The 23,951-nt window shown below is 43.5% G+C and overlaps 4 protein-coding genes and 1 pseudogene across 4 annotated transcripts in view; 2 read left to right on the forward strand and 3 right to left on the reverse strand.

Annotated features, from left to right (window-relative positions):
- Positions 1-3,250, forward strand: part of LOC106958958 (zinc finger protein 250-like) — an 8,892-nt gene extending 5,642 nt beyond the window's left edge. Inside the window, exons 6-8 of the mRNA XM_015051152.1 lie at positions 161-384; positions 689-756; positions 1,899-3,250. Of these exons, the coding sequence (XP_014906638.1) occupies positions 161-384; positions 689-756; positions 1,899-3,150 (1,544 nt within the window). The 3' untranslated portion in view covers positions 3,151-3,250. The remainder of the gene's footprint in view (positions 1-160; positions 385-688; positions 757-1,898) is intronic.
- Positions 3,251-4,302: 1,052 nt separating this feature from the next.
- Positions 4,303-9,922, reverse strand: LOC106958960 (zinc finger protein 135-like). Its single transcript, XM_015051154.1, has 7 exons — positions 9,598-9,922; positions 8,511-8,646; positions 8,268-8,349; positions 7,733-7,833; positions 7,516-7,618; positions 7,340-7,443; positions 4,303-6,213 (listed from the first exon to the last, which is right to left on the reverse strand). The coding sequence occupies exons 1-7, from the start codon at positions 9,824-9,826 to the stop codon at positions 5,034-5,036; spliced, it is 1,935 nt and encodes a 644-aa protein (XP_014906640.1). The 5' UTR covers positions 9,827-9,922; the 3' UTR covers positions 4,303-5,033.
- Positions 9,923-11,672: 1,750 nt separating this feature from the next.
- Positions 11,673-12,946, forward strand: LOC106958965 (Fc receptor-like protein 5; annotated as a pseudogene).
- Positions 12,947-14,273: 1,327 nt separating this feature from the next.
- gltpd2a (glycolipid transfer protein domain containing 2a) lies at positions 14,274-18,431 on the reverse strand. Its single transcript, XM_015051157.1, has 6 exons — positions 17,880-18,431; positions 17,301-17,365; positions 16,998-17,182; positions 16,384-16,519; positions 16,109-16,305; positions 14,274-15,300 (listed from the first exon to the last, which is right to left on the reverse strand). The coding sequence occupies exons 1-6, from the start codon at positions 17,971-17,973 to the stop codon at positions 15,072-15,074; spliced, it is 906 nt and encodes a 301-aa protein (XP_014906643.1). The 5' UTR covers positions 17,974-18,431; the 3' UTR covers positions 14,274-15,071.
- A 289-nt stretch (positions 18,432-18,720) lies between these two features.
- LOC106958959 (F-box only protein 41) overlaps positions 18,721-23,951 on the reverse strand; it is a 16,030-nt gene continuing 10,799 nt past the window's right edge. Inside the window, exons 9-17 of the mRNA XM_015051153.1 lie at positions 23,232-23,392; positions 22,916-23,139; positions 22,381-22,496; positions 22,003-22,155; positions 21,830-21,925; positions 21,190-21,308; positions 20,864-21,022; positions 20,667-20,782; positions 18,721-19,907 (exon numbers count right to left, since the gene is read on the reverse strand). Of these exons, the coding sequence (XP_014906639.1) occupies positions 19,845-19,907; positions 20,667-20,782; positions 20,864-21,022; positions 21,190-21,308; positions 21,830-21,925; positions 22,003-22,155; positions 22,381-22,496; positions 22,916-23,139; positions 23,232-23,392 (1,207 nt within the window). The 3' untranslated portion in view covers positions 18,721-19,844. The remainder of the gene's footprint in view (positions 19,908-20,666; positions 20,783-20,863; positions 21,023-21,189; positions 21,309-21,829; positions 21,926-22,002; positions 22,156-22,380; positions 22,497-22,915; positions 23,140-23,231; positions 23,393-23,951) is intronic.

The raw sequence follows: 23,951 nt of genomic DNA on the forward strand, positions 1-23,951 counted from the left end.
CCGGTGAGAGCCCAGAACCACCTCTCCCAGTGCATGCTGGGAGCCCTGCTGTCTCCCAGTGCGTGCTGGGAGCTCTGCTGTCTCCCAGTGCGTGCTGGGAGCTCTGCTGACTCCCAGTGCATGCTGGGAGTTCTGCTGACTAACGGCGTGCTGCTGTCAGTGTTTCAGCACAGTGCGGTTCTGGACCTGCAGTGCCCCCGCGGGCTGTCGGAGCCGGGCTTCCTGGACCTGCTGCGCTCACGCTGCCCCCTGCTGGCGGATGGACGGCCCTTCGATGTCTTCATCGCCGCCAAGAACCGGCGGCTGCAGCCACTGGCGGCGCAGAGCCTGACGCCGGAGCAGATCTGCTCAGGCGGGAAGCCGACGCTTTACATCCGGCTGAAGGTCCGACCAGAACCGACCCAGTTATTCTCATAACTTTTTTCTCTGTCTTAATACTCCATCATATTTTCACTCATTCAGCTCCATGTTTTAATTTCCCTTAAAAAACAAACTGAATGCTAAATTTACGTTATGTCGGCCGATCGTCACCATTTTTAAACAGATTTTACTCCGATAAGTAAATCTGGACCAATAAGTGAGGGAGAAAACTGACTGTTTACCTAAATTGTTTAATTTTAAAATAATAAGATTAAGTTCAGTTTGAGTCATGAAAACGTGAAGCTTCATCTAATTTGTTTTCTTTCAGGAAAGCGAGGAGCCATCTTCATCCGACGCTGCGGCGATGAAGAGAGATAAAACCGACCTTCATTCCTGGTAAACGACTGATATCAGCTTTCAGTTCCAGGTCCAGTCAGAGCTCAGCGGCAGCGTTCTCAGTTCATACTCAAAAGATTCATCTACTCATAACTGCACTGTAAACTAAAACACAGATGTTTTTATCTGAATGATTCCCTGAAAGCTTCTGAGAGACAAAGACATTAGATTTCTGTCGGCATCATGAGCCACGGCCCAGCGAGCCGCTGCAGCTGCACTGAGCTGCCTGCTCGCAATCATTGGTTGGAAATTAAACGTCCAGTTCATCCAGACGCTACATGCCAGTAATGCTGCACGTCTGACCAGTTTGGATGTGGGGAAATCGTCACAATGAGAAACTTTCTGAAGCTGCACAATCGTGATAGTTTCATCACTGCAGGAAGTTTTCCAAAGAGGAAAACTTCCTGTAGAAGCTAAAACCTACCTTCCTCTTCAGGCCGAGTTTCTTTTGCACTTCGGCATCCTGAAGATTGATTCCATCTGTAGTTCCACATGTGGGAATATAAATGTTCCACATGTGGGAATGTCTGCAGTCTGAACGGTGATTGTCGCTTTTTTCTGACTTTTACGTCATTAATGTGAGACACGAGTCATAATTCTGCACCAGAGGAAGCCAGAAGCCAAGCTGTGGCACCTGGTGGCCCCTGGTGGCACCCGGTGGCCCCTGGTGGCCCCTGGTGGCACCTGGTGGCCCCTGGTGGCAGCTGGTGGCACCTGGTGGCCGCTGCCACACAAACAGTGGCAGCGGCCACCAGGGGCCACTTTCCATCAAGCAAATCGAGTGAAAATATTCCAGGTCTTACACAGATTAATACCAAAAACATCATCATTTCAAATATAATTATTCACTAACAGGCAGCATAACTGGCACATTTTCTGCAAACCGACATCAGCGGTTTGGAGCTGGCAGCTGATACCGAAATACTGGCCTGCAACTTTTCGGTGGCAGATGCCATCTAGCTGTGCAACCTGGTTTCAGCTGCCATGAACTGAGGTCAACCCTGCTGCAGGTCTCAGCTTTGCCAGACTGATGGCATCCTGGATATTGATTCATTCATCTGTTGGAGCAGAGAGGCATCCAGCTATGTAGCTGTGGGCAGCCATGATTTCAAACATGTTTGTTTTTGTTGTTGCCTCTGCAGCCCTGTTGACAGTAGTGAGGAAGCCGACCCAGGCCTTCAGGCTGAAGATGACAACTGGAGCCCTGATCCTGAACCGCAGACCGCCAAAAGGTCGAGGAAACGGAAGGAGAAAAGGGCGACGCAGAAGACCTTGGGGAGCAAGAGGTCCTGTAAGGTGTGCGGCGCCTGGTACAGGCAGCTGGGCAGTTTGATCAGCCACGTCTGGAACCACGCAGGCGACCCGCAGGGCGTCTGCGGCGCCTGCGGAGAGAAGTTCGAGTCTGCAGACGAGCTAAAGGAGCATCTTCGAAACCACCAGAAGGTCCACAGCTGCCAGCACTGCGGGAAGACGTTCGTGTCCGTCCAGAGCCTCACCCTCCACGAGGCGAAGCACACCGGAGAGAGTCGGTTCAGATGCGGCGTCTGCAGTAAAACCTTCACCAACATGGCCTCCCTGAACTACCACCAGTGGCTGCATGTGGAGGACAAGCCACACAAGTGTGACGTCTGCCTCAAGACCTTCGGCTTGGAGTCGCACCTCATGTCCCACAAAAAGCTGCACACGGTCAAGGAGAAGCACGTCTGCGACGTCTGCAACAGGTCGTTCCGGCTTCGCCGTGCCATGACCCAGCACCGCCTGACCCACTCCGACGACAAGCAGTACGCCTGCGACGTCTGCGGGAAGCGCTTCAAGCTCGAGGGTTCGCTGAAGGTCCACGCCAAGACGCACACGGAGAGGGACCGGACGTTCCTGTGCCACGTCTGCTGCCGGACGTTCCTGTGGAAGGGAACGCTGATGGCTCACCTGAAGACCCACAGCAGCGTCCGGCCATTCGTCTGCGCCGTCTGCAGCAAGGGCTTCTGGTTCAAGTGCGACCTGAAGAAGCACATGAGGATCCACTCCGACGAGGCGCCGTACGAGTGCTCGGAGTGCGGCCGCCGCTTCAAGCAGAAGGCCAACCTGGACAGCCACATCAAGATCCACATGGGCATCAAGAGGTTTGTGTGCGGCGAGTGTGGGAAGGAGTGCTCCCGACGGGAACACCTGAAGGTCCACATGAGGACCCACAACGGAGACAAGCCCTACAAGTGCAGCGTCTGCGACCGGGCCTTCACCCAGAGCCACTGTCTGAAAACGCACATGAAGAGTCACCCCACGGAGGGAAACCTGGACCCGACCCAGACTCAAGACATGGACGAAAACCCGGCTCTGGACCCGCATCAGAGCCACGAGATGGAAGGAGACCCGGTTCTGGACCCGTCAGAAACCTGAGCTGATACCTTAAATTCATGACTTTATTCCTATCAGACTTTTACATGTAATAATTAACTTGTAATGACAAAAAAATGAAATAAAACAGTTTATCACTGGAGTGCTTTCCCAGTTCCTTCAGCTGCCCTACAGTTGGTCACGGAGAACCGCTGGGCGCAGAACTCGGACCTGGTGCAATTATTTAACAAAAATTTCCATTTTCATCTTGACGATAGTTGGTTTTATTTATCCGTAGTGCCTGACAAATTAAATTAACCACTAGAAATTCTTGAAGACTTTTAAGTTCCAGCTGCCAAACATCAGAGAATAAAACATTTTTCTTTTCTTTTTTTCTCAAAACAAAACCTCCTTCAGAGGAATCCTGGTCATATTGTAAATGGCCTGCTAGCTACAGCGCTAGCTCAGCCCACGAACAGTCATTTTGATTAACATTCAGTCATTCAATTGTATGGAGGGTCAGAGGTGACAAAGTTAAATATACTACAAAATGTGTAAGTTATAAAATAATTAAAATCATTGCATAATTAAATTTACCACTATCATTAAGTATACCATTAAATTATTAAATATATAAATATCATTACATTTTTAAATATGCAATTAAATAATTAAATGTCCAGTAAAAATATTTACCTTTTTAAATAATTATTTGTAATAAAACATTTTAAAGAAAATTTACATAAAATATATTTATTTCACTCTATTTCTATTTCATGGCCCCAGTGAGAGAGCTGTTATAAAATATTCTGTCAACTCCAACCATTTTTTATGTAGATGTTTGTGGTAAATCAAATAATGGTTTTAATAATTTTCTAATGCATTTAATTATTTAGTGGTAGACTTCTTTATTTTTATTTAATTTTGTCACCCCTAGCACTCCGTAGATTTAACCAGAGTTCATTGAAGTAGAAATCAATGCAGAAACAACCTGGGGGAATGAGGAGGATCAAATGGATGAAGGGGAGAGTCGGCTGGAAAAGCTGTGTGTGTGTGTGTGTGTGTATGTGTGTGTGTGTGCGTGTGTGTGCGTGCGTGTGTTGTCCAATCACAACTGCACAAACACAAAACATCAATAAATCATCTGATTTTAAACTGGCTTCATCAGGACACCACTGACTGAGACGTGGGATTAACTGCACACAGAAACAACAATTAATCTTTTTTCAAATTTATTCAAACGTATCAATGCTGAAAACAGTGAAAATATAGAAAACCATTTAAACAACGCAGCTTTAGAGGTTTTATTGACACATCAAATCCAATTTCTTATCACTTTTCACTGTATGAAAAACGCCCGTCCCTAATGCGCATCAAGATAATCAGCAAACATTGTATGTAGAACTTGAACTGATAGGAAAACTCGTTCAATTCGTTCTGGACAGAGTGTGGTGCAACGAGCTGTACGGCACGGGTCAGAACGCTACTTTTAGGACCGGCGTGTTCATCAGGAGAGCATTTCTACCGCTAATTGTACTCTTCTTGGGCGTGGCGCCTTGCTACTACAACAGCAGTAAGAAGTAATATCCTCCATTGATTGGGGGACAAAATGTCACTGTCCCCTAATCAATGGATGCCAGTAGCTCCACCCTAATCATACCCTACCCTTATCCTACAGCAGAAAAGGGGCCAGGGTCGGTTCTATTGTCAGATTTTACAATGGAAATCGACAAAAATAGAGAACCACACTGCACCGACCAATGCCGTACCACATGCTGCAGTGTTTAGGTTGTCAGGAGTGTAAAGGTTCACCCTCCAGTGGCTCTCAGAGTGAACATCCCTGTGGTTTCTCTTTTCATATCACGGATCTTCTCATGCGCCATCAGTGAGGTTTCCAGTGTGAAGGTTTTCCCGCAGAGTGTGCAGGATGATGGTTTAAAGCAGGTTTAAATGATACTGTGGCTCTCTTGTCCTCCAGACATCAGTGAACCTCCCTGTGGTTCCTCCAGCGTGTTTTCATACCACGGATCGAGGTGAAGGTTCTGTTCTACGGGAATCTCTCCGGTGTGGATCCTCATGTGGTCCTCCAGGGCCTCCTGCCCGTTACTCACCTGGCCACAGATGGTGCAGACACACTGCTGGATGGCTGAGTGTGTCTTGATGTGGTTGACCAGGTAGGCCAACCGTTTGAAGCAGCGCCCGCACTGTGAGCACTTGTACGCCGTCTCGTTGGAGTGGACGATCATGTGGACCTTCAGAGTGTCTTTGGACAGGAAGCTCATGTTGCACAGGCTGCAAACAAACGAGCCGTCTGTGCCGTGAGTCTTCGTGTGGTTCATCAGGTTCTGGTAGGTTTGGAAAGTCTTGTGGCAGATTTGGCAGGTGAATGGGCAGTCACTCGTTGTGTGGGTTTTCTCGTGCGTCTTCAGGGAGGTTTCCAGCGCGAAGGTCTTCCCGCAGAGTTTGCAGGAGTAGCCCAGGGTTCCCGTCGAGGCGTTGCCGTAGACGCCGCCGTGGCCCTTTGTGTGGGCTACAAGATCTGACTTCATATCAAACGATTTTGGACAAAGATGGCACCTAGCAGGTCGTTTCTCCAAGTGGACCCGGCTATGCCCGTTCAAGGCTGACATGGTGGAGAAGGTCTTGCTACAAACGTTGCATTTAATCCGAGTCTCCGCCACCTGACTCATCGGAGCGTCTGTGACATGCTTGGCAATGTGGCGGTTGAGGGTGACGCTGGACAGCAGGTACTTCCCACAAATCCAGCAGCTGTAGCCCTTTTTGTGACTTGGGAGGTGTTGCTTTAACGCTTCCACAGACTCAAACTTCTCTCCACAGACGCCGCAGACGCCGTGAGGCTCGTTGACGTGATTCCAGATGTGGCTGATCAGACTTCCCAGCTGCCTGTACCAAGTCCCACACACTCTGCACGTCAGCTTGTCGGTTTTCCTCCGTGTCTTCGGCTCAATGTCCTGATTATTGTTGACAGATTCGTCTAAAGACTCGTCCGTGTCACTGCTGGAGTCACTGGAGTCATCGTCATCGTCCGATTCCAGGTCGTCGAGTTCGGACGTAGAGCTGACGGACAGAGCGTCTCCTCCGGGATCTGATTCACCTTCAGGAGAGCTGCAAACAAGGGAAACATTTAAATTATCTTGTAGACGTGCTGAAATGCTGCAGTTGTTGAGAAGCTCTGATAATCCACCTCATTTACTTTTGCCACTCTTCTTTAAATATCTGTCTGTGGTTATGATTGAACTCTTCTGACATTTGGGGTCATAATTCCCCAAAATCCCTTCCTCCTGTTTCTACGGATGTTTTCACACCTGATAGTCTCAGTTCTGATAGTTTCAGTTCGACTGGGAACCAAAGTATCAACATTTGTTCCATCTCCAGCTGCTGTGGTTCTCTTTCTCTCTACTCTGAGTTAAACCAACCAAACCCTTTGAGCAACTTGTTCCCCTCCTCGCCTGTGGGGGCGCTGCACCAAGAACCACTGAAGGAAATGACACAAAACTCTCTGAAGAAGCTGATCACAACTTCCTTCAAAAATGTAAACAAAAATGGAGTCAGATTTTAGCAGTTGGAAGATTTCTCTTTGGTAAAACATCACGAGTCTTCTCTGTTTTGGTGGCGTTTACCCAGAATGCACTGCGATATAGTCCACTTCCTCCTTTTGGAGAGGTCTCAGGTCCACTTGGCGTTTACATATACATTCACACCTCCCCAAACAAACCAGACTTTCTAGCCAAACTGGAGTTGCTAATTTGCTACTAGCGGAGCTAATTTTTAGCTTAGCGCTTTAACTGTTAACTTTGAAACTTTTAGCACACTTAGCTTCCCATACATAATTTTTTCTGGATAAATTGTAAAGCATAAATTTACTTTGCTGTTTTGCAAAGTTTCGGTTGAATAAAGCTTCCCAAAAGAAAATATATAAGACAAGGCATGATTGGTCGACGGTGGTTAGCCGAACGGATGCTATTAGCATGCTAAGTGTTACATGACAAGGCATGATTGGTCAACTCATTGGCAGAAAGTTAAAGATATAATAGTGTAACTCTGCAGTTCAACATTGTTTTTAGCTTTAGCATTAGCTTCTGCTAAATACTATTTGGTTTAGCACCTTAGCATGAGCAAAACTAATGTTTATGATTAGTGCTTTAGGGTTAGCATGACTAACTTTCTAGTTAGCAGTTCTCACCCTGTAGTTTGATTAGAAACAGGCCGTGTGTGAATCCTCCCATCTTACCTGGTTCGTAGTCCTGATTTGTCGTCGTCGGTCGGATCAGGATCCAACGTGAGCTGAGCCACAGAACCTTCTTCCTGCTTCACCTCCACCTTCACAACTTGGTTCTGAAACAGATCGAGTCCAAATTAACAAACAAGAACCCGGACCCAGAACTTCGCTTCGTCTGCAGCACTCACCCAGCAGACCTGGGTTTCCATGGCGACCGTGTTGCTCTGATCGGCTTCCTGCTCCTGGTGTTGGTCTGCTGAGCTGATGGACCCGTCAACGGCGCCAACAAAGCTGCAAATGGAGAACGGGTTTCAGTAGCTAACGGATCTGAAACCATCCGGGCTTTCCGCGGTTCCGACAGAGCTTTCCTTTGGACTTTAGCTGCTTTCTAATGAATGTAGTCACCTCGTATGGAACCCGGTTTCATCGCTCTTCAGAACCACCGGGTCGGTAGCTGCAGACTCAGAGGGCAGATGTTGACCAGCCTCCATCTTTACCTGCGGTTTCTGAAACAGACGAGCTCAGAAATGACAAACTGGACAAGGTGCAGTTCACAGAACACAGTCCAGATATCTGAGGTTTAGTATCGGCCGGGACCGACCCAAATTACTTAAAACGTTTCCTTTTTTCAAATAAACACAGACACTGTGCAGAGTTATCACATTAATGTGTAATTTGTTACATTTATATGTATCGTATCGGCTGATTTCAGTGAAAAAAGTGAATCATTCATTTCTAACAGAAACCAGATGAACAGTGATTCATTTCCAGCTCTAAACTTTTGAACTGAACTGTGTTTATGAATTATAAACAAAATTAATCGAGTCAAATCAGAACAGCCAAACTCTTTTTAGTTTTTGGATTATGATTGTTTACAATCCATGAAAATATTTTAAATTTGGTCTAAAATCCAGTTTGAGAAGAACCGAGCTGTGTTTACCTTCAGGTGGTTCTGAGAGTCGCTGACCTGAGTTGGGCCGGTTCTTTTCCTCCTGGCGGTCTGGACTCTGGAGAAACCGGACCTACAAAAGGACAGCAAGTCAGCTCTGATTGGCTAAATCTATAATGAAGATTTTCAGCCAGGTTATGATTTGTTTTCTACTAGAAGATTAAAATCATAATATTACCAGAATAAAACTAACACTGGCAGAATAATCTATTCATTTATTTGTATAGCCGTTACCTTGGCGGCATTTCATAATCTGGGTCCTTCAGGTCTTCTTGGATCAGCTTGGAGATTGCTACTGGATCTTCCTCCTCCTCTTCATCATCATCAGAGTGGTTCCCAGTCAGTCTGTGCCTCTCAGCTGCCTCCACATCTGGACACAACAACAGAGTCTGAACAGCTGCATTCTACCTGTTTTTATCATTTTAAGGATTTAACTCATCAGATTAAATGACAACATGTTCTTCTGTAGCTGCTGTAGTTATGAATCCAACAAAAGTTAGGAAATTAAAACAAAAAAAAGATTTTTCAGTATTGGCCTGATTCTGAACTCTGGGTGATTAATTAATTAATTAATTAGTGTATCTCTAGTTTCTGCTTATTAACTTTTGAATAAGCAGAAACTCTGCTGGAATTAAAATATGATCATTTTATCCCCTTTTGGACTAATGATGCCGATTAGCATCAAATCTGTTTTGTTGTGAACTCAGTCAAATGAGTGTATGAACACTATAAATATAAACACTGCAGATCAAGGGGCCTGAGGACCAGAACTGAGAAACACTGTCTTACACTGTTTGCTTTTTCTGTGCTCTCAGCTGTTGAGAAACGATTGCTTCCTGGAGAAGTGGCCTTGTTTATACGTCTGCCTATGAGGTATGTAATTCCCAGTCATCTGCTATGAAGCTTACCGGAAGTTGCCTTTGCTGTAAACAACCATCTTCCACTGAAAAAAGAGCTTAATTCAGTATTTGGAGGCCTGACCAACAAGGACTTACGGGCTTCATTCACTTCTTCTGCTGCCATTGCTAAAGCTACAGGCAGACTATTTCCACAATTACGTCATAGATCACAACTTCTTCTGTTCGCTGATTGGCTAGGATGAAATTCTACCAGAGACAATCCGAGAAAATGGGAGAAATCCCAGACTTCCTATGATGCAACATTTTAATTAAGCGTGATAGCGCAGGACGTTAATGGGAAGTTTTGTGTGAACAGAAAAATTAAGTCTGAATATTTAATAAAAAGTCTTTTTTTTTTAACTCAACACCTCTAAGTTTGAACAATGTCAGTATTTAATATTTATCTCCTGTCCACCACTGACCTCCTCTGTGCAGCTTGACCTGCGGCTGCAGCAGCTCCAGCTGCCTCCTCTGGCGGTCGATCTCCCGTCTGAAGCCCGACGCCTCCTCCTCGTACCCGGCTACGGTCCGCTCCACCGCCGCTAGGATCTCCTGGGCGGCGGCGCTCAGCTTCTCGGTGATGATTCCTCTCAGGAAGTCGCTTTTAGACATGCTGAGTGGATCGGAACCGCTGCTGCTGCAGTAAAACATCCCGGGTTCTCCCTGTTTGGATCCAAATCTTCCCCACGTTGCTCCCTATACGCCTACTTCCTGTTGTCCCTGGAAACGGAAGACTCTCCGTCTTCTTCTTCGGAATTTAATTGGAGCGGATCTCTGTAGCGCCTCCTGCTGGCCCCATCCCTCACCTCACCATACATAAAAAACGCGTTTTTTTCTTTTATTTAGGGGTATTTATACATAAAAAACAGAACAACAGAACTTAATGTCACCAATAATTCTGAATTATTCCATAAACAGTTCTGGGCTCATCGGGGGAATAAGAATAAGAAACATTGTTACCTCAATGCAAAGGTTTAAATTCTTGAGCTTAAAATAAAATAACTTGTTTATTCTTAGTGTATGTAGAACTTTCTCTAACTCTGTTAGTTCTGATTTCTTTTTTTTCTGGACATAATTGTCACTTTTTTCATCGATGCTTTTAGTCCATTATTTACTGTGGTTCTTTTTTTATCTTTTACTTTGAGACAGTTATGATGTGTAACCATGGCAACAAAGAATTAAAGTTTAAGAAGAAAAATAATCTGAAACTGAAAACACAAACTTGAATCTGAAAAATAATTTTGTACAGTTTTTCAGTCTAATATCTTTTTCAGTTGCAAAACTTTTTTCAATTTCAAACAGGTTTTGTTTACTTAAATCTTTGCAAACCAATTTCCTCAAAAGAATCAATTATTGCAGCACATGAAAAGTGAAGTTATGTTGTACAGTTTAAATATTGCAAACCTAAAATAACTTGATCGATTTTGTTTAGTTGTACATAAACTAAACAGAAAAGACATCATGACATTATAAGTTACATGTGGAGCCGTTTGGTCCAGACTTTTCCATGGTAAACAATATTCCTTAATTAATCTGAAGTGTTATTCTCAGGAAACATGATGTCATCAGAGAATATTTTATTTTTCAACTCATTGTTCAAAACACTTTCTCTTGTGCATTCATGTCTGTTTCAGTCTGGACCTGAACAGTGAGCATTAACTCTTTACTGTCCCAGATCCTCTCTTCAGCATCGACTCGACTTCAACAGACGAACATTTTCTATTCAAAAGTTCACACCACTGTATAAGCTTAGCACAAACAACAAGATGATGAGAATTAAGTTATGTTCTTTAGAAATCTTAAACAGGATGTTTATTTTGCAGTGAAGGAGCCAGTTTCTCAGTGTTACAGGAAGAGGGCGGGTTCTGCTCCGAATCCGACACCGAAGCCACTGAGATGCTCAGATCTCTGAAGAACCATGAAGCAAACATCTGCCAGCCTCCTGCTCTGTAAGTACAGAGGGTTTTATGATGAGTTCATTTTAAGATTTATGTGGTAGAGCTGAGCTTTGAAACTATATTTATGTAAAGAAAATTAACTTTTAAACGTTAATTTTATTTTTTTTTCCTGTAGTTTTGACCCTGGAGATTTGCTGCACAACCAGCCGAGGTTTGATAACTTCCTGCTCTAAACATATTCTGGATTATTATTCAACAAGTTTTCTTTACTGGACTGGCCATCTTGTTTGACCTAATTATTAATGGCTGCTGGAGATGAACCCTGTAAAGACATGCAGGTTTAGACATGGATGCATTAAAGTTTCATTAAAAACATTTATTATTCTAATGTATTGTGTTAATTTATCCTGTGCACTTAAAAACGGCATCTAGAAATAATTCACTAAAGATATATAAAATGTTCTATTATATCTCTTTATGTTTAACCTTTAGAGCTTCATGTCACTTAGTGTTTGTTTAGTATAATCGACCTGCTTTTGTTGAAACTCGCTAAACCCACGTATAAAGGAAGAGGCGGACTCTGGTGGTTCCTCTAACTCTCCTCCAGTGAAACGGTTCAGTCAGTCAGAGACATGAAGGAAGCAGCTGCTCAGCGTCTGATCTGTAAGTACAGAAATAATGTCTGTGTGTAGATGAGGGAAAATAAGAAGAAAAGTTGGTCTGTAGATTCTGTGTCAAACTAAGAATATTAAAATCAGTTTAATTTATATTTCATATAATCATGATTCAATAAAAGTGTGATGATGTCATTACAAACTCGACTGACAACAGAAAAACCCTTAAACGAGTAGTCATGGAGAAAAAACAAATGAAGGACAGAAAATGAAATATTCAAGAAAAAAACATCTGTCAATTGAAATATTAGCACAAGAAAATTTAGAAATATTTTAAATGTCAATTTTATAAATGAATCACATTTATGTAGAGAATCTGATGTTGGTTAATACTTTATGCTGAAAGGTTTATTAAAATAAAAATTTTACTTAATTTCAGTTCTGATCTCACTGCTGTTCTGGACATCAGGTCAAGGTTGGTAATGTTTCATTTAAAATATTTAAAATGTCTGACAATTTTTCTGGATCAATTCTCAAAAGAAATGACGAACTGCTGGAATAACAGGTGTGTTCTTTATCTCTTCCATCCCAGTTCTCCCAGTTCGTCTGACTGTGAGTCCCAGCAGATCTCAGTTCTTTGAATATGAATCAGTGACTCTGATCTGTGAGGATGAAAACAGCTCTGATGGAGGAACTGTGAGGAGAAACACAACCAGAGGAACCAGGACTGAGTGTGAAGGATGGGGAGAAGCAGTTGGTTGGTTCTACCTGCAGCATCAGTGTGCTGCTTCCACATGACTCTGGCCTGTACTGGTGTGAGTCCATGTCTGGATCCTCCAGCAGCAGCAGCAGCAGCATCCAGCTCTCTGTCTCTGGTAAGATCAGACTGTGGAGTTAGTGTTGCTGTGTGGAAATGGATGAAATGCTGTAGTTTGTCTCTGTGTTGAGGTGGATCAGTGATCCTGCAGAGTCCTGTCCTCCCTGTGATGGAGGGAGATGACGTCACTCTGAGCTGCAGAGCAAAGAGTCCAGCCCACAACCTCCCAGCTGCTTTCTATAAAGATGGCTCCTTCATTGGTGATGGACCATCAGGTCACATGACCCTCCTCCATGTCTCCAGCTCTGATGAAGGCCTCTATAAGTGCAGCATCAGCGGTCAGGGAGAGTCTCCATCCAGCAGGATCTCTGTGGAAGGTCAGCAGCTTCTCTGTTTGCTTCAACCTTCATCAGGAGACAAGAAATAAATTTTTACCTTTGATTTATTAAGAGAGCCCATCCACCGTTCCTCCATGTGGATCCTCCTCTCTTCCTGCATCCCTCCATCCGTCCCTCCTCCTGGTCTCCAGTCTCTTCACCTCCTCCTGCGTCTCTCTGTCTTCAGTGTTTCTGTTTCTCTTCTTCTAGTTCAGCTTTAAATTCTACCATTGAAATATTGCATTTAAATCCAGTCTATTCTTGATTGAAAGTTGTTTTTGTTCTTTATCTGATGGATCAGATTATTTAGTGCTTCAGCAGCATTTTAGAGTCTCACAGCTTCAGACTGAATTTATTTTCCACCAGAATGTTCTGATGTAGAATCAGTCCAATATTAGCTGCACAAACAGAACCAGACCTGAAATTCAGCCAAAAACCAGTTTGATCTGATATTTTCTACTGATAAGCTTTAATTACACATTCTGCCTGTAGGTGGCGCTGTGAGCTGCTGTCATGTGTTCATCTCGTCATGTTTTAATTGTTTTTCCATATTCTGACTTTGTTACAGTGAAACTGATGATAATCTGATTGATGTTTTCCTGAATTCATCCAGTCTGTTTGTTTCTGTTTGACTCAAACTGCAGCTGACAGGAGTCAGCATGATGACAGGAAATGTTCAGATTCTGCTGGATTTGTTCACCTTCAGAACCACAAACTGGGCCAAACTTTAGGACAGGTGTAGATGGGCACTAGCCCAGGGCCCAGTCATTGGGGGCAGCAGCAGATATTTATTTTTAAACTAACTTATATTTTGATGTTAAATGATCCGGGTTTGGGACCAGAACCACCATAAAGTCATTAAAATATCCGAATACTTGAGCTCCCTTTCACTAAAAACTCTTATATCTCATTTTAACTTTTCAAACATTTTTTTACATGCATTAATGCGAAACTGTCCTGGTTCTACTGTCCTCCTTATTGCCGCTCCGTCAGGGTTCAGCCAATCAGTGGCAAGGAAAGTCAACTTTACTCCTAGATTGGCTGGTTTGCTAATCCCAGCTAACAGCTAATCCCAGCTAACAGCTAAAACCAGCTAACAGCTAATCCCAGCTAACAGCTTGTAGGAGCTAAATCAGAACTGTAAGGCAGCGAAAATGGGATTATCAATCTCAGCTGAACACCAGTATTTCTATCTAATATTGCATGTATAGAAGAAAGATTTATCTTTAACGAGAACAAATTAAAACTTTTAAATATGTGTTCAAATGGAGTTCTGAACGCTAGCAGAACCAGAACTGAACCACTAACTGGACTAAATCTGGTTCTGCCAGCGTTCAGCTGGAAGACTCATTCACAGCAGATGGATCGATGAAAACAGGCTCAGATAACTTGACTGTAATATGAGAAAGTATTTTATTTCACTGTTACCACATTTTACAACATGCAGAAACTCATCTGTTAGAAAGTCAACAGAATGAGACGCCCCTGTGACGCTGCATTGATTTTATTCTGTTGTGAACAAATCCTTTTTGATTTGAGAAATAGGTTTTCATTCCTGTGAATAAATGAGAAATGTTCCAGCTTTGCACACCGACGGTGATTTAATTTAAAACAGGGACTGTAAAGCAGCTAATTTGGGATTAGCAGCCTGGTTTTTGGACCTGAGCTCATCAGGCACTCGGTTCAGGTCCAGGATTTTTATTACTGCATGTATGTGAGGAAGATTTATCATTAGCAAGAACAAATTAAACCTTTGAAACATCTGTTTCCTGTTTCCCTGGAGTGCTGTGTTAGAACCAGAACTGACTCAAGTCCATCATCAGAGAAATGACCCTCAGTGACCAGAGCTGCTTCAGTGCTGTGATGAAACTTAACAGGTTTAGATAAGTGTCAGAAACTTCTATTGTTTATTCTTTCTTCTATTGTTTATTGTTTCTTCTATTGTTCTATTGTTTATTGTTTCTTCTATTGTGTATTGTTTCTTCTACTGTATGAGTCGAGTTTTCCTCCTGTTGGTCTCAATTATTGACTGAGACACCATTTTCTGTCTTGTGATGTTTTAGCATAAATAACCTCTAATAAAAACTGATATATTTTTGCAGTATCCACCTACTCAGACGGTTCCGTCTCTGTGATTTGAACTCGCTGGAGTTTTCCTGTCTGTCTGGGTAATGACAGGAAGTCTCCTGTTCAGGGCAGCTCCAACATGTTGTACTTCGCCAGGAGGCGTTGAGTCCGTGTGTGGACCACCGAGAGCGCGTGGATGATGATGCGCAGCACGGGTGTTGCCTCTTCCTGTTTCTGCACACACACCAGCTGCAGGAAGTACTCTCTGTCAGGAAGAGCGAGGAAGACTATCTCTGCGGCCTGGCGGAGCATCCAGGGATGGTGGGGGGCCAACGCCACCTTGTAGGCGTCTCTGGGCGAAGGAAACAAGTGAATATGAGACAATTACATAGTTCCTACAATCCTGAACAGGAAGTGATCTGCGCCATCTTAGTGGGCAAGTGCATGCGCAATGCATAGCGGACCCATGGCGTCGAGACCAACAGAAAGATATGTGGAAACTCTTAACCAAGAGAAAGACACATAAACAAAATGGCTGCTGTTGGGATCGACCCATATGAGACGGAGAATGGAAAACATGTTGAGAAGCCGCCTCCGAACTCAAACTAAGATACTAGTGAACAGGAAGAGTGCGAACCCCACAGAGGAGCTTCACCTGAAAATCTATGGCTACAAACAATCAGTTCAAACACCTTTGTGACGGATGTACAAACTCTTCAGGTGAGTAACAAGGTTCTGTGACTGGCAGAGTCAGTACATGTAGTAACAAACAAGTAGGCTACATGTCCGTCTTAGCTAGCAAAGCTACGTTAGCTAAGCTAACTTTGCTACTTGGCCTGTAAATACTACAGTAAATATCACAGAGGTGGGTACAGTACTCATACATCATGTATGTTGTTTAAAAGTTAGATGGGAACGAGACGAGAGCTAATTCTAAGCTTGTGGCTAGTTTATTGTCGTCATAGCAACTGCCTATGTGATGTCAAAAGTTCACGGAAGTGTGACGTCACATGAGAACAACGTATAGAGCTTCGGAGCGTGACGTCACTGATCTAGTCGGAGGGGTATCAGCGCCATCTTTGGTGTCCATAAGCATAACCGACAAAAACAACAGTCTCGCAGAAATGACCATTTAAGTATTCAGAAGATGATCCCGTTACCTGCTGAGCTCTCCGGGCGTTTTGAATCGTCCCTCCGCGTCTGGACCCTCAGACAAACCCTCCAGCATCAGCTTCAGCCAGAGCAGCGAGCGATGCAGCCGCAGCAGCGTCCGGCAGCCTGAGTCCGTCCGGCGGGAGAAGCTGACCATTCCGGCCTGCAGCTCCGCCTCCACCATGGATCGAACAGATCGATACGCCTGTGCAGGAAGTGATGTCAGTAAACGTGTCTGGGAAGGAAGTTCTGACATGTTGAAGACGGGAACGGCAGGCCTCACCCCGGTTCTTAATCCAGAGGAACCGGCTGCCTGAGACTCTGAGCTGCGTTTCAGGGAGAGCTGTCGGATCAGTTCGGTCTTTTCTCTCACTTTCTGAGAAAAGAAACTCACCATCGTTCCTAGAGACTCCATGAAGCTGAGAATGAAAAAAAGAGGCTTTTGTTTAACTGAAGTTCATTGGTGGACACTGCTAGCTAAATGCTAATTGTGCTAATCATACACTATAGCTAATGCTAAAGAGCTAGAATAACATGGTACTTAATGGGAGCTAAATTCAACCGTGTCAATGACACAACATAACAACGCCCCCTACAGGTTCACTTCTGAAATTACACACCTTCCCGTCCGCTTTACGCTTCAGGAAGTGATTCTTTGGAAAAAACCTTTTATTTATGGTTTCAGTTTTATAGTTTCAGTTTTTACAAGTTTAAAACAAACAACAAAAATCTGCATCTTGAAGTTCTGAGAAAGTACCAGGCACGTTCCAGAAAGTACACAGACAGAAAGGTACTATAGGATTCTAGAAAGCTCAAGAAGTTTTTTCAGAAGTTGTCATTGTATAAATTTGTCTGTGGTTTTGGTCTTCAGACCTTAAACACATAAAGCTTGTTTACTTGAGCAGCTGGTCCCAGCTGAGCAGGTACGGCTCCAGCAGGACGTCCTCGCCGTCCTCAGCCAGGCTGGACCGGAGAAACTGCAGCAGCTTCCGGGCCTGAAACGTCTGTCCAGGACATTCTTTGACAAGGGGCGGGGCTTCGTCTGACTCCGCCCTCTCATCCAGGATGGGCGGGGCTAGAGGCTACAAAAAAGTTAGCTAACAGTTACTCTAAAACGTTTATCATGTTCTTTACATTTGTTTTTGGTGTAGTTCATTGTATTTCATTCCCCATCACCATGTGTGAATATGTTAGTCGTACCGTCTGGATGTAATACGTCAAACATGGCTGCCACACTGAGCCGCAGTCTCTCTGTTCACCCTGAGCTGAACAAGCAGAAAGAAATATAATCACTGGTTACCAGAAATAACAGATAATCAATTAATTTAGTTGAAAGTTTATTAAAAAAAAAGCACATTTTTGCATCTTAATCTTTGTTCTGATGTTCACAAAGAAAGAAAAACAGTCAGAAAAGCAATTACTGTGTTTCAATTAGAAGCTTTGTCGATGTTTTGCTAAAGTAATATTTCATATCCCAAATAAGGTGAAAATCATTAATCACAGTAGCAGGCGTAATGTAAGCTAATTTCAAATGATGCTAATGATAGCAGGTATGCTACACAGAAAGAGCAGCTCAGGAATGATGAAGCATCTGATGTTGACACGTTATGTGTGGTCCGAATGGAATTCTGCTTAGGGCCCCAAAAAGGCCTGGGCCGGCCCTGTAAGACCTCGGGGTTTTCTTTCTGCAGCAGAGTTCAGGTGATTACAACCCGGTGTGTCTCTTTAAATGCCGCTGGCAGTAGGCGGAGCCAACATGGCGTGACGAAGGAAACTTACGGAGCCAGAAGGAGGTGAGGAAGAGGAGGAGAGCGAGCCCGGTGGACAGCAGCAGGTAGCGAAGCAGCAGCGTCCGCCTGAGGAAAACCATCATCCACTCAACAAACCGCCGTCGCTGCTTCACATGCTTCCTGGACTCCAACACACACCTCTGAGTGACCTTTGAACTTGACCTTTGTCCTCTTCACCTGGTTTATCTCAAGCAAACACGCAGTCACGCTGTGGGGAATGTGGGAGATTCTCGTTCTGGACTTCAGAGCAGATTAAGGACTGAGACTCTTAATATCAGAAACAAACTGACTTGGAGCCGCAGGGATCTGGTTTTATTATCTTAATTCCAGGTTGTCAGATAAAATAAACACTTCTCATTTTGTTCTGTGCATAACTCTTTCCTCCTGATCACTCACTGCAACACTTTAAAAGTTTTTAACATTATTAACTCTATAACAGGCAGATTAATGAAGATTCAATGAGCGCAGAAACTTGTTTGCGTCTGAGACTCTGGCGCCCCCTTGTGGACAAACCTAATAAAACGCCTTGAACATAAGCAGCATGTCGTCAAAGCAACCGGAGCTGCTGATGGAAACGTTGTTACCTTAAACTCAAAGGAAAACAGAAAAATGAAAACAGAATCTCCTCTTGTTTCTGTGTACACATATACTGAAACACAGCTAACTGAAATATTAGCTGCACAAACCCTAATCATTCGCAGTACTTCACTAATGCTAACGGAGTATTTAGCAGAAGCAAATAATATATAATTCCAATATGAATGGTTTCTTTTTGCAAATAGCGCCCCCTTCCTGTTCAGATGTAGCAAGAGAAAGAGACGGAGAAAAAGTTGATGAGAAACAAATTTATTGATGGTAATATCTGACCTAAAATCATCTTCAATGTGTCAAACTAGTTTTTCCATCAACACTGATTGATTCATGCATCACCGTCTTTGGTGCGTAACGCGACACGCCTCACTTTTTGTGCAAAAGGTTTTTGTGCTTCTTTATTGAGGTAACATTTCAATTAACCTACAGGAAACAAGGATTTTCTATCACTAACGAGGATTTTATGGCTTTCAGGTTTACACAGGCCTTCAGCTTTATAAGGTAAAAGTATAAATATAAGGGATGCTAAAGGAGAAAGTTGTGCTTTCAGAGTTAATATATAAAAATAGAGTTAAAAACAAAAAGGGTTTGCATAAATCAGGTGCTGTTGAGCTAATTCAGTTCAGATGTGCTAAAAGGGCTTCAGTGTGGAAGAAAAGGGAAAATCCAGTGGATTGATAACTACCATAACTACGACGCTACGCTCCTCTGGGATTTTACCCATCATGCATCTGGAAGGAGGATGCTGGAAACTTTCCTCAGGATCAAAACCTCCTAAAACGAATCCTCTGAATTTCATCATCAAATGTTTGGAAAGTCATAAAAAGCAAATAAAAAGTTCATCCTGTTTAAAATAAAACCCTGGATTCAGAAAATGTTACTTTTAAAACGTCGACTGTTTTCGATTCTGTCCTGAAGTTTTAGTAAAAAACTATAATTGTGCAATTAAGTTACTTAAAGCTGGATGCAAGTTATTTGTACCACTGTGTCTGTGGTGTGGATCTTTTTATTTATATTATTTTATACTTTGGAAGCTAAAGAAGTTACATTTTCTTGCGATTTTCCATCAGTTTCTGTCATTAAACACGAATGAGCTGCCATGAAATTAACCTGTTGACGCTGTTCAAGTTTCCATCCAGCCTGATGAAAATATGTTCAGCAAACAAATATTGTTTTAGATGACATTATAAGTGAAAGAAATATAAATATATTCTTTTATCAAACACAGTAAGAAGTTGGTTTTTGATGAAATCTGGCTGTAAATGAGAAAAATTTGCCCTTTTCTGCATCGTCAGACGCAGACGTGGAGGTCAGGACTGCCGGGTCGGATCCTGGAAGTAGAAACGTGTGACGGCTGCTGAGGTCAGGAGAATCCTTCAGCTTTGACCTGAAGGGCGTCACAGAGGCCGGGTCGGGTCTGCAGAACCTGGGAAAACAACCAGAACCGGAGAGAGGCTCAGAAACAGACACTCACAGTTAACCTGTAGATCAGTGGCATCCAAAGGGCCGGAAACGTCCAAGTTAATGGACCTGGGCGACAAAAAATTAGTTTGTTTAGATAAAAGCATAATATAATTTTATCTGCTTGATTATTAACTAAATAAATGCAAAATAAATAAATGTACTGCAGAGGAATTTTCCTTTTGGTTCTATTAGTCCAGTTTGGCTGTCAGCCTCATGTTTGGGTTTAGAAATATCTTATTACACAAGTTCACACAGAAATGTCAACATTTCTATAGTAACATAAAGGTAGCACCACTAAGGACTCATTTATACAGTTTATCTGCAAAAGAAGCTGATTTGGGGTTTAGTTACTCAAATAGACAAAAACCTACAATGTTTGACATCATCACCGTCTTTTTTCTGTGAAAGCTAAATGTTTTCTAAGTTAGCTAAAGAGCTAAAGTGTTTATTAATACTTTTTAAGGACAAAACTTCAAACCTAATGTTTAACTTTATTAACTCAAAGTTTACAAAAAAAAGTAAATTACCACTTTAGAGGTTTTCAAAATTAGCCAAAGCGCTAATCTACAAGTTAGCGCCACTAAACATTTGCATTGCTGCAGCTTGATATGTTTTTCTGTGGAAGGAGCTTCAAACTAAAACATCTGCAGAAACCAAAACAATCAAACAGAAACCAATCGAACTGTGATATGTTGACTCATTTAACAGTATTATCTCTGACCTTCAGGGTGCTGAGAATCTCTCCAAACAGGTGCTTTGCTTCCTGAGTATCTGGCTCCTCAAAGTAGTCCGACACAGAGACGGCCACCACGATGGACCTGATGTTGCTGCACACACCTGCGCAGGTGGACAGAACATTAATCCCTCCGTAAACAGTGCTGGGTCTGAGCACAGGAAGCAGCAGAAACCGTATCTCACTGTGGAAGTGGAGGATGGCCTGGCCGCTGACCGGCGTGTGCGTCAGGATCAGCGTCTGCAGACTCTTCAGTCCGGCTCTGCAGAGCTCTGTCGCCACCTGAAGGCTCAGGTCGGTAATGCACTCCAACTCCAGCACCTGCAGGTGAGTGCAGCTGCGCACTGCATGAAAATATGAAAACGGCAAAAACAGTTTGTTTTGTTTTATACCAAAGCTCAGAATGTCATGTTAAAATATTTTTCTTTAAGTTAATTTTTTATTAGCGGTTTATTTTACAATAAACCGCTAATATCTATTAAGGAAACATGAAAATCGTCTTTTTATTTACCAACAGCCACCAATCCCTGAGTGTTACAGCCAGCTCCGCCCACACTGAGACAACGGAGGTGTGGCCAACATCGACCAATCGTCTGCAAGCACCGGTTTCCAAAACGAGTCGGCTGTTGGCTAAAACCAGAAAACACGAATATGAGATGAGATAAAAGTAAGCTAGCTTTTTAGTTAGCAGTGCTAAGTTAGCACTAATCAGTTCCACTATCGCTAAGCGCTATTTCAGCAGGATATTTAGCAGAAGCTATCGCTAAAGCGCTATACCAACATAGTAATTAATAAAAGCTACGCTAAAGCATCACATTAGCATAGTAATTAGTGGAAGCTTTGAAAGCTAACCCAAACTTCAACACAAATGTTGAACTTTATTGACAGATTTCACTAAATAGTCATGTTAATTAGCGCTCTAAAATATATCTGAAAAAATTTAACATAGAAGAAGCTAAATGTGTTAAACGTTTTCAACGTTAGCAAAAGTGCTGACCTAAAACTTAGCTCCTCTGTTAGCGCACTAGCAGCTGTGTAACCCACCACAGTTAATTACTTTTATTGAAAAGGCTAAGCAAAAATAAAAATGTTTTTACATTTAAGATTTACTTTCTACTCCCTGTGAAGTAGCTGAGAGCTGACTGACTCACCTGGGGTGTGACGGCGCGACCTGCAGGCTGCTGATGTTCCTGCAGCCGGCACCCAGAGCCCACAGGACCTCCTGACCGACCGGGTCTGAGGAGCTCCTGCAGGGAGAGACACTCAGGTGAACACTCAGACAGCCAGGTGAGCCATGGAGCAGGAGGAGCCTCCTCAGTCCCACCTGTACGTGAGCGTCTGCAGGTTCCTGCAGTAGCAGCTGGCCATCCACAGCGTCCTGTCGGTGAGGATGTGGGGACACTGGGAGACGGAGAGGAGGAGCAGACTGCCCCCTGCTGACCGCAGCAGCGCCTCCACGCCCGGCTCCATGCTGCCCCTGAGACACACACCGCTCCAGGTCAGCACACCTGCAGACCTTTAAATGGTCTGAGCTCAGAAAACAGACGGACTAAAACCGTTTCCACGGCAACGTGCACATCCTTCAGTTCACTAAGAGATAAGAATGTTTAAACTTTCTCTGAGTGTTAATCCCTCTGAGCTGCCGCTGCGTGTGTGTGTGTGTGTGTGTGTGTGTGTGTGTGTGTGTGTGTGTGCGCGATACCGAGTGTTTTTGTGGTAATCCTCTCGCGTCTCGTTGGGCCGGCGGCTTCGTGGCTTCAGGTTGTTGAGGATGACAGACTGAGTTTGAGTACACCACTGAGAAAGAGTCTGCAAGAACTAAACACACAAAACTAATGTTTAATCCAGACAGCAAAGGAAAAATATATATTTAAAAGCACAAAAGGTGCTTCAGACTCTGAAATTCAGTCACCATCTGAATTTTAAACATCATCTGGGAGTGAAAAGACCCTGAATGCAGTTAGCTAAATAATTAGCTAAAGCTAGCTAAATAATTAGCTAAAGCTATCTAAATAATTAGCTAAAACTAGCTAAATAATTAGCTAAAACTAGCTAAATAATTAGCTAAAGTTAGCTAAATAATTAGCTAAAGTTAGCTAAATAATTAACTAACTGCAAACTAGCCAGTTCTTTGCAACACACTGATATTGCTTTGATAAATTATCAGAATATTCTCTAGTAACAGGTCTGAATTAATAATTTAAAAAGGTGTAGAGGACACAGTGAAGCCGCTGTACCTCGGCCGACACTCGAGCGTTCTCCAGTCGGAGGCGAGTCCAGACCGCTGGGTGCCTAGCAACAAACCGCCAATCACAGCACACCTCGGCCGCCAGCAGCAGCGAGCGAACATCCAGATACGGGAAGACGCAGAAGAGCCCCGCCCTCATCTTCAGGGTGTCTGCGCCTGGCGTCCTGTCGGCATGACAACGGGAGGGGGTGGAGCCAATGGAGGAGGGCGTGTCTGGGTGACGAATGCAACAGGAAGAGGAAGAAGAGCAGATAAGAGGAGACAACATCTGGAACAGCCAGTAGGGGGAGGAGGAGGGTCTTTACCTGATCCAGGTGTGTACTTCCTGGCCAGAATGAGGCGCCTCATCTCAGCGCTGCTCCACAGGCCTTCCTCCTCTTCTTCTTCCTCCTCCTCCTCTTCCTCAGTGCTGTGGTGACGAAGGTTTCTTTTGCTCCAGGTTCTTCCCCATCCTTCCTCTCCGACCCTGAAAACACAAAAGGAGAAAAACATTCTGATTCTCTGAAGTTCACACCCCTGTTAAAATGCCACATTTTTGTTACATTTGACATTTTTTACATTCTTCTCCTGACTGATGCCTTTATGCAGTGATATCAACCTGGCTTTTAACAGGGGTGATTAAGTTTTTAAGGGTGGTTGCACGTTTTACCATTAATGATCCAACATGATTGGTTAAAAATGAGAAAAAAGATCAGCCATTTCAATTTGGCCTCAAATCTACTGGTGAGCAGCTAGCTAAAAGGTTTGGAGTGCTAATCCTAAAACATTAACCACAACTGTAGCCATGTCATCACTTCATGTAGTGAAAGCTAATGCTAAAGCACTAGCAACACTTCATGTAGCAGAAACTAATGCTAAAGCACTAACAACACTGCAGATAGCAGAAGCTAATGCTAAAGCACTAACAACACTGCAGATCGCAGAAGCTAATGGTAAAGCACTAGCAACACTTCATGTAGCAGTTTATCACTGCATGCATAAACAGTCCTTACCCACTTCAAAATAAGAGCATGAATATGAATGTG

The sequence above is a fragment of the Poecilia latipinna genome, unplaced genomic scaffold, assembly GCF_001443285.1.
Source record: "Poecilia latipinna isolate Pla-1442-1.1 unplaced genomic scaffold, P_latipinna-1.0 Scaffold1034, whole genome shotgun sequence".
Classification (NCBI taxonomy): domain Eukaryota; kingdom Metazoa; phylum Chordata; class Actinopteri; order Cyprinodontiformes; family Poeciliidae; genus Poecilia; species Poecilia latipinna.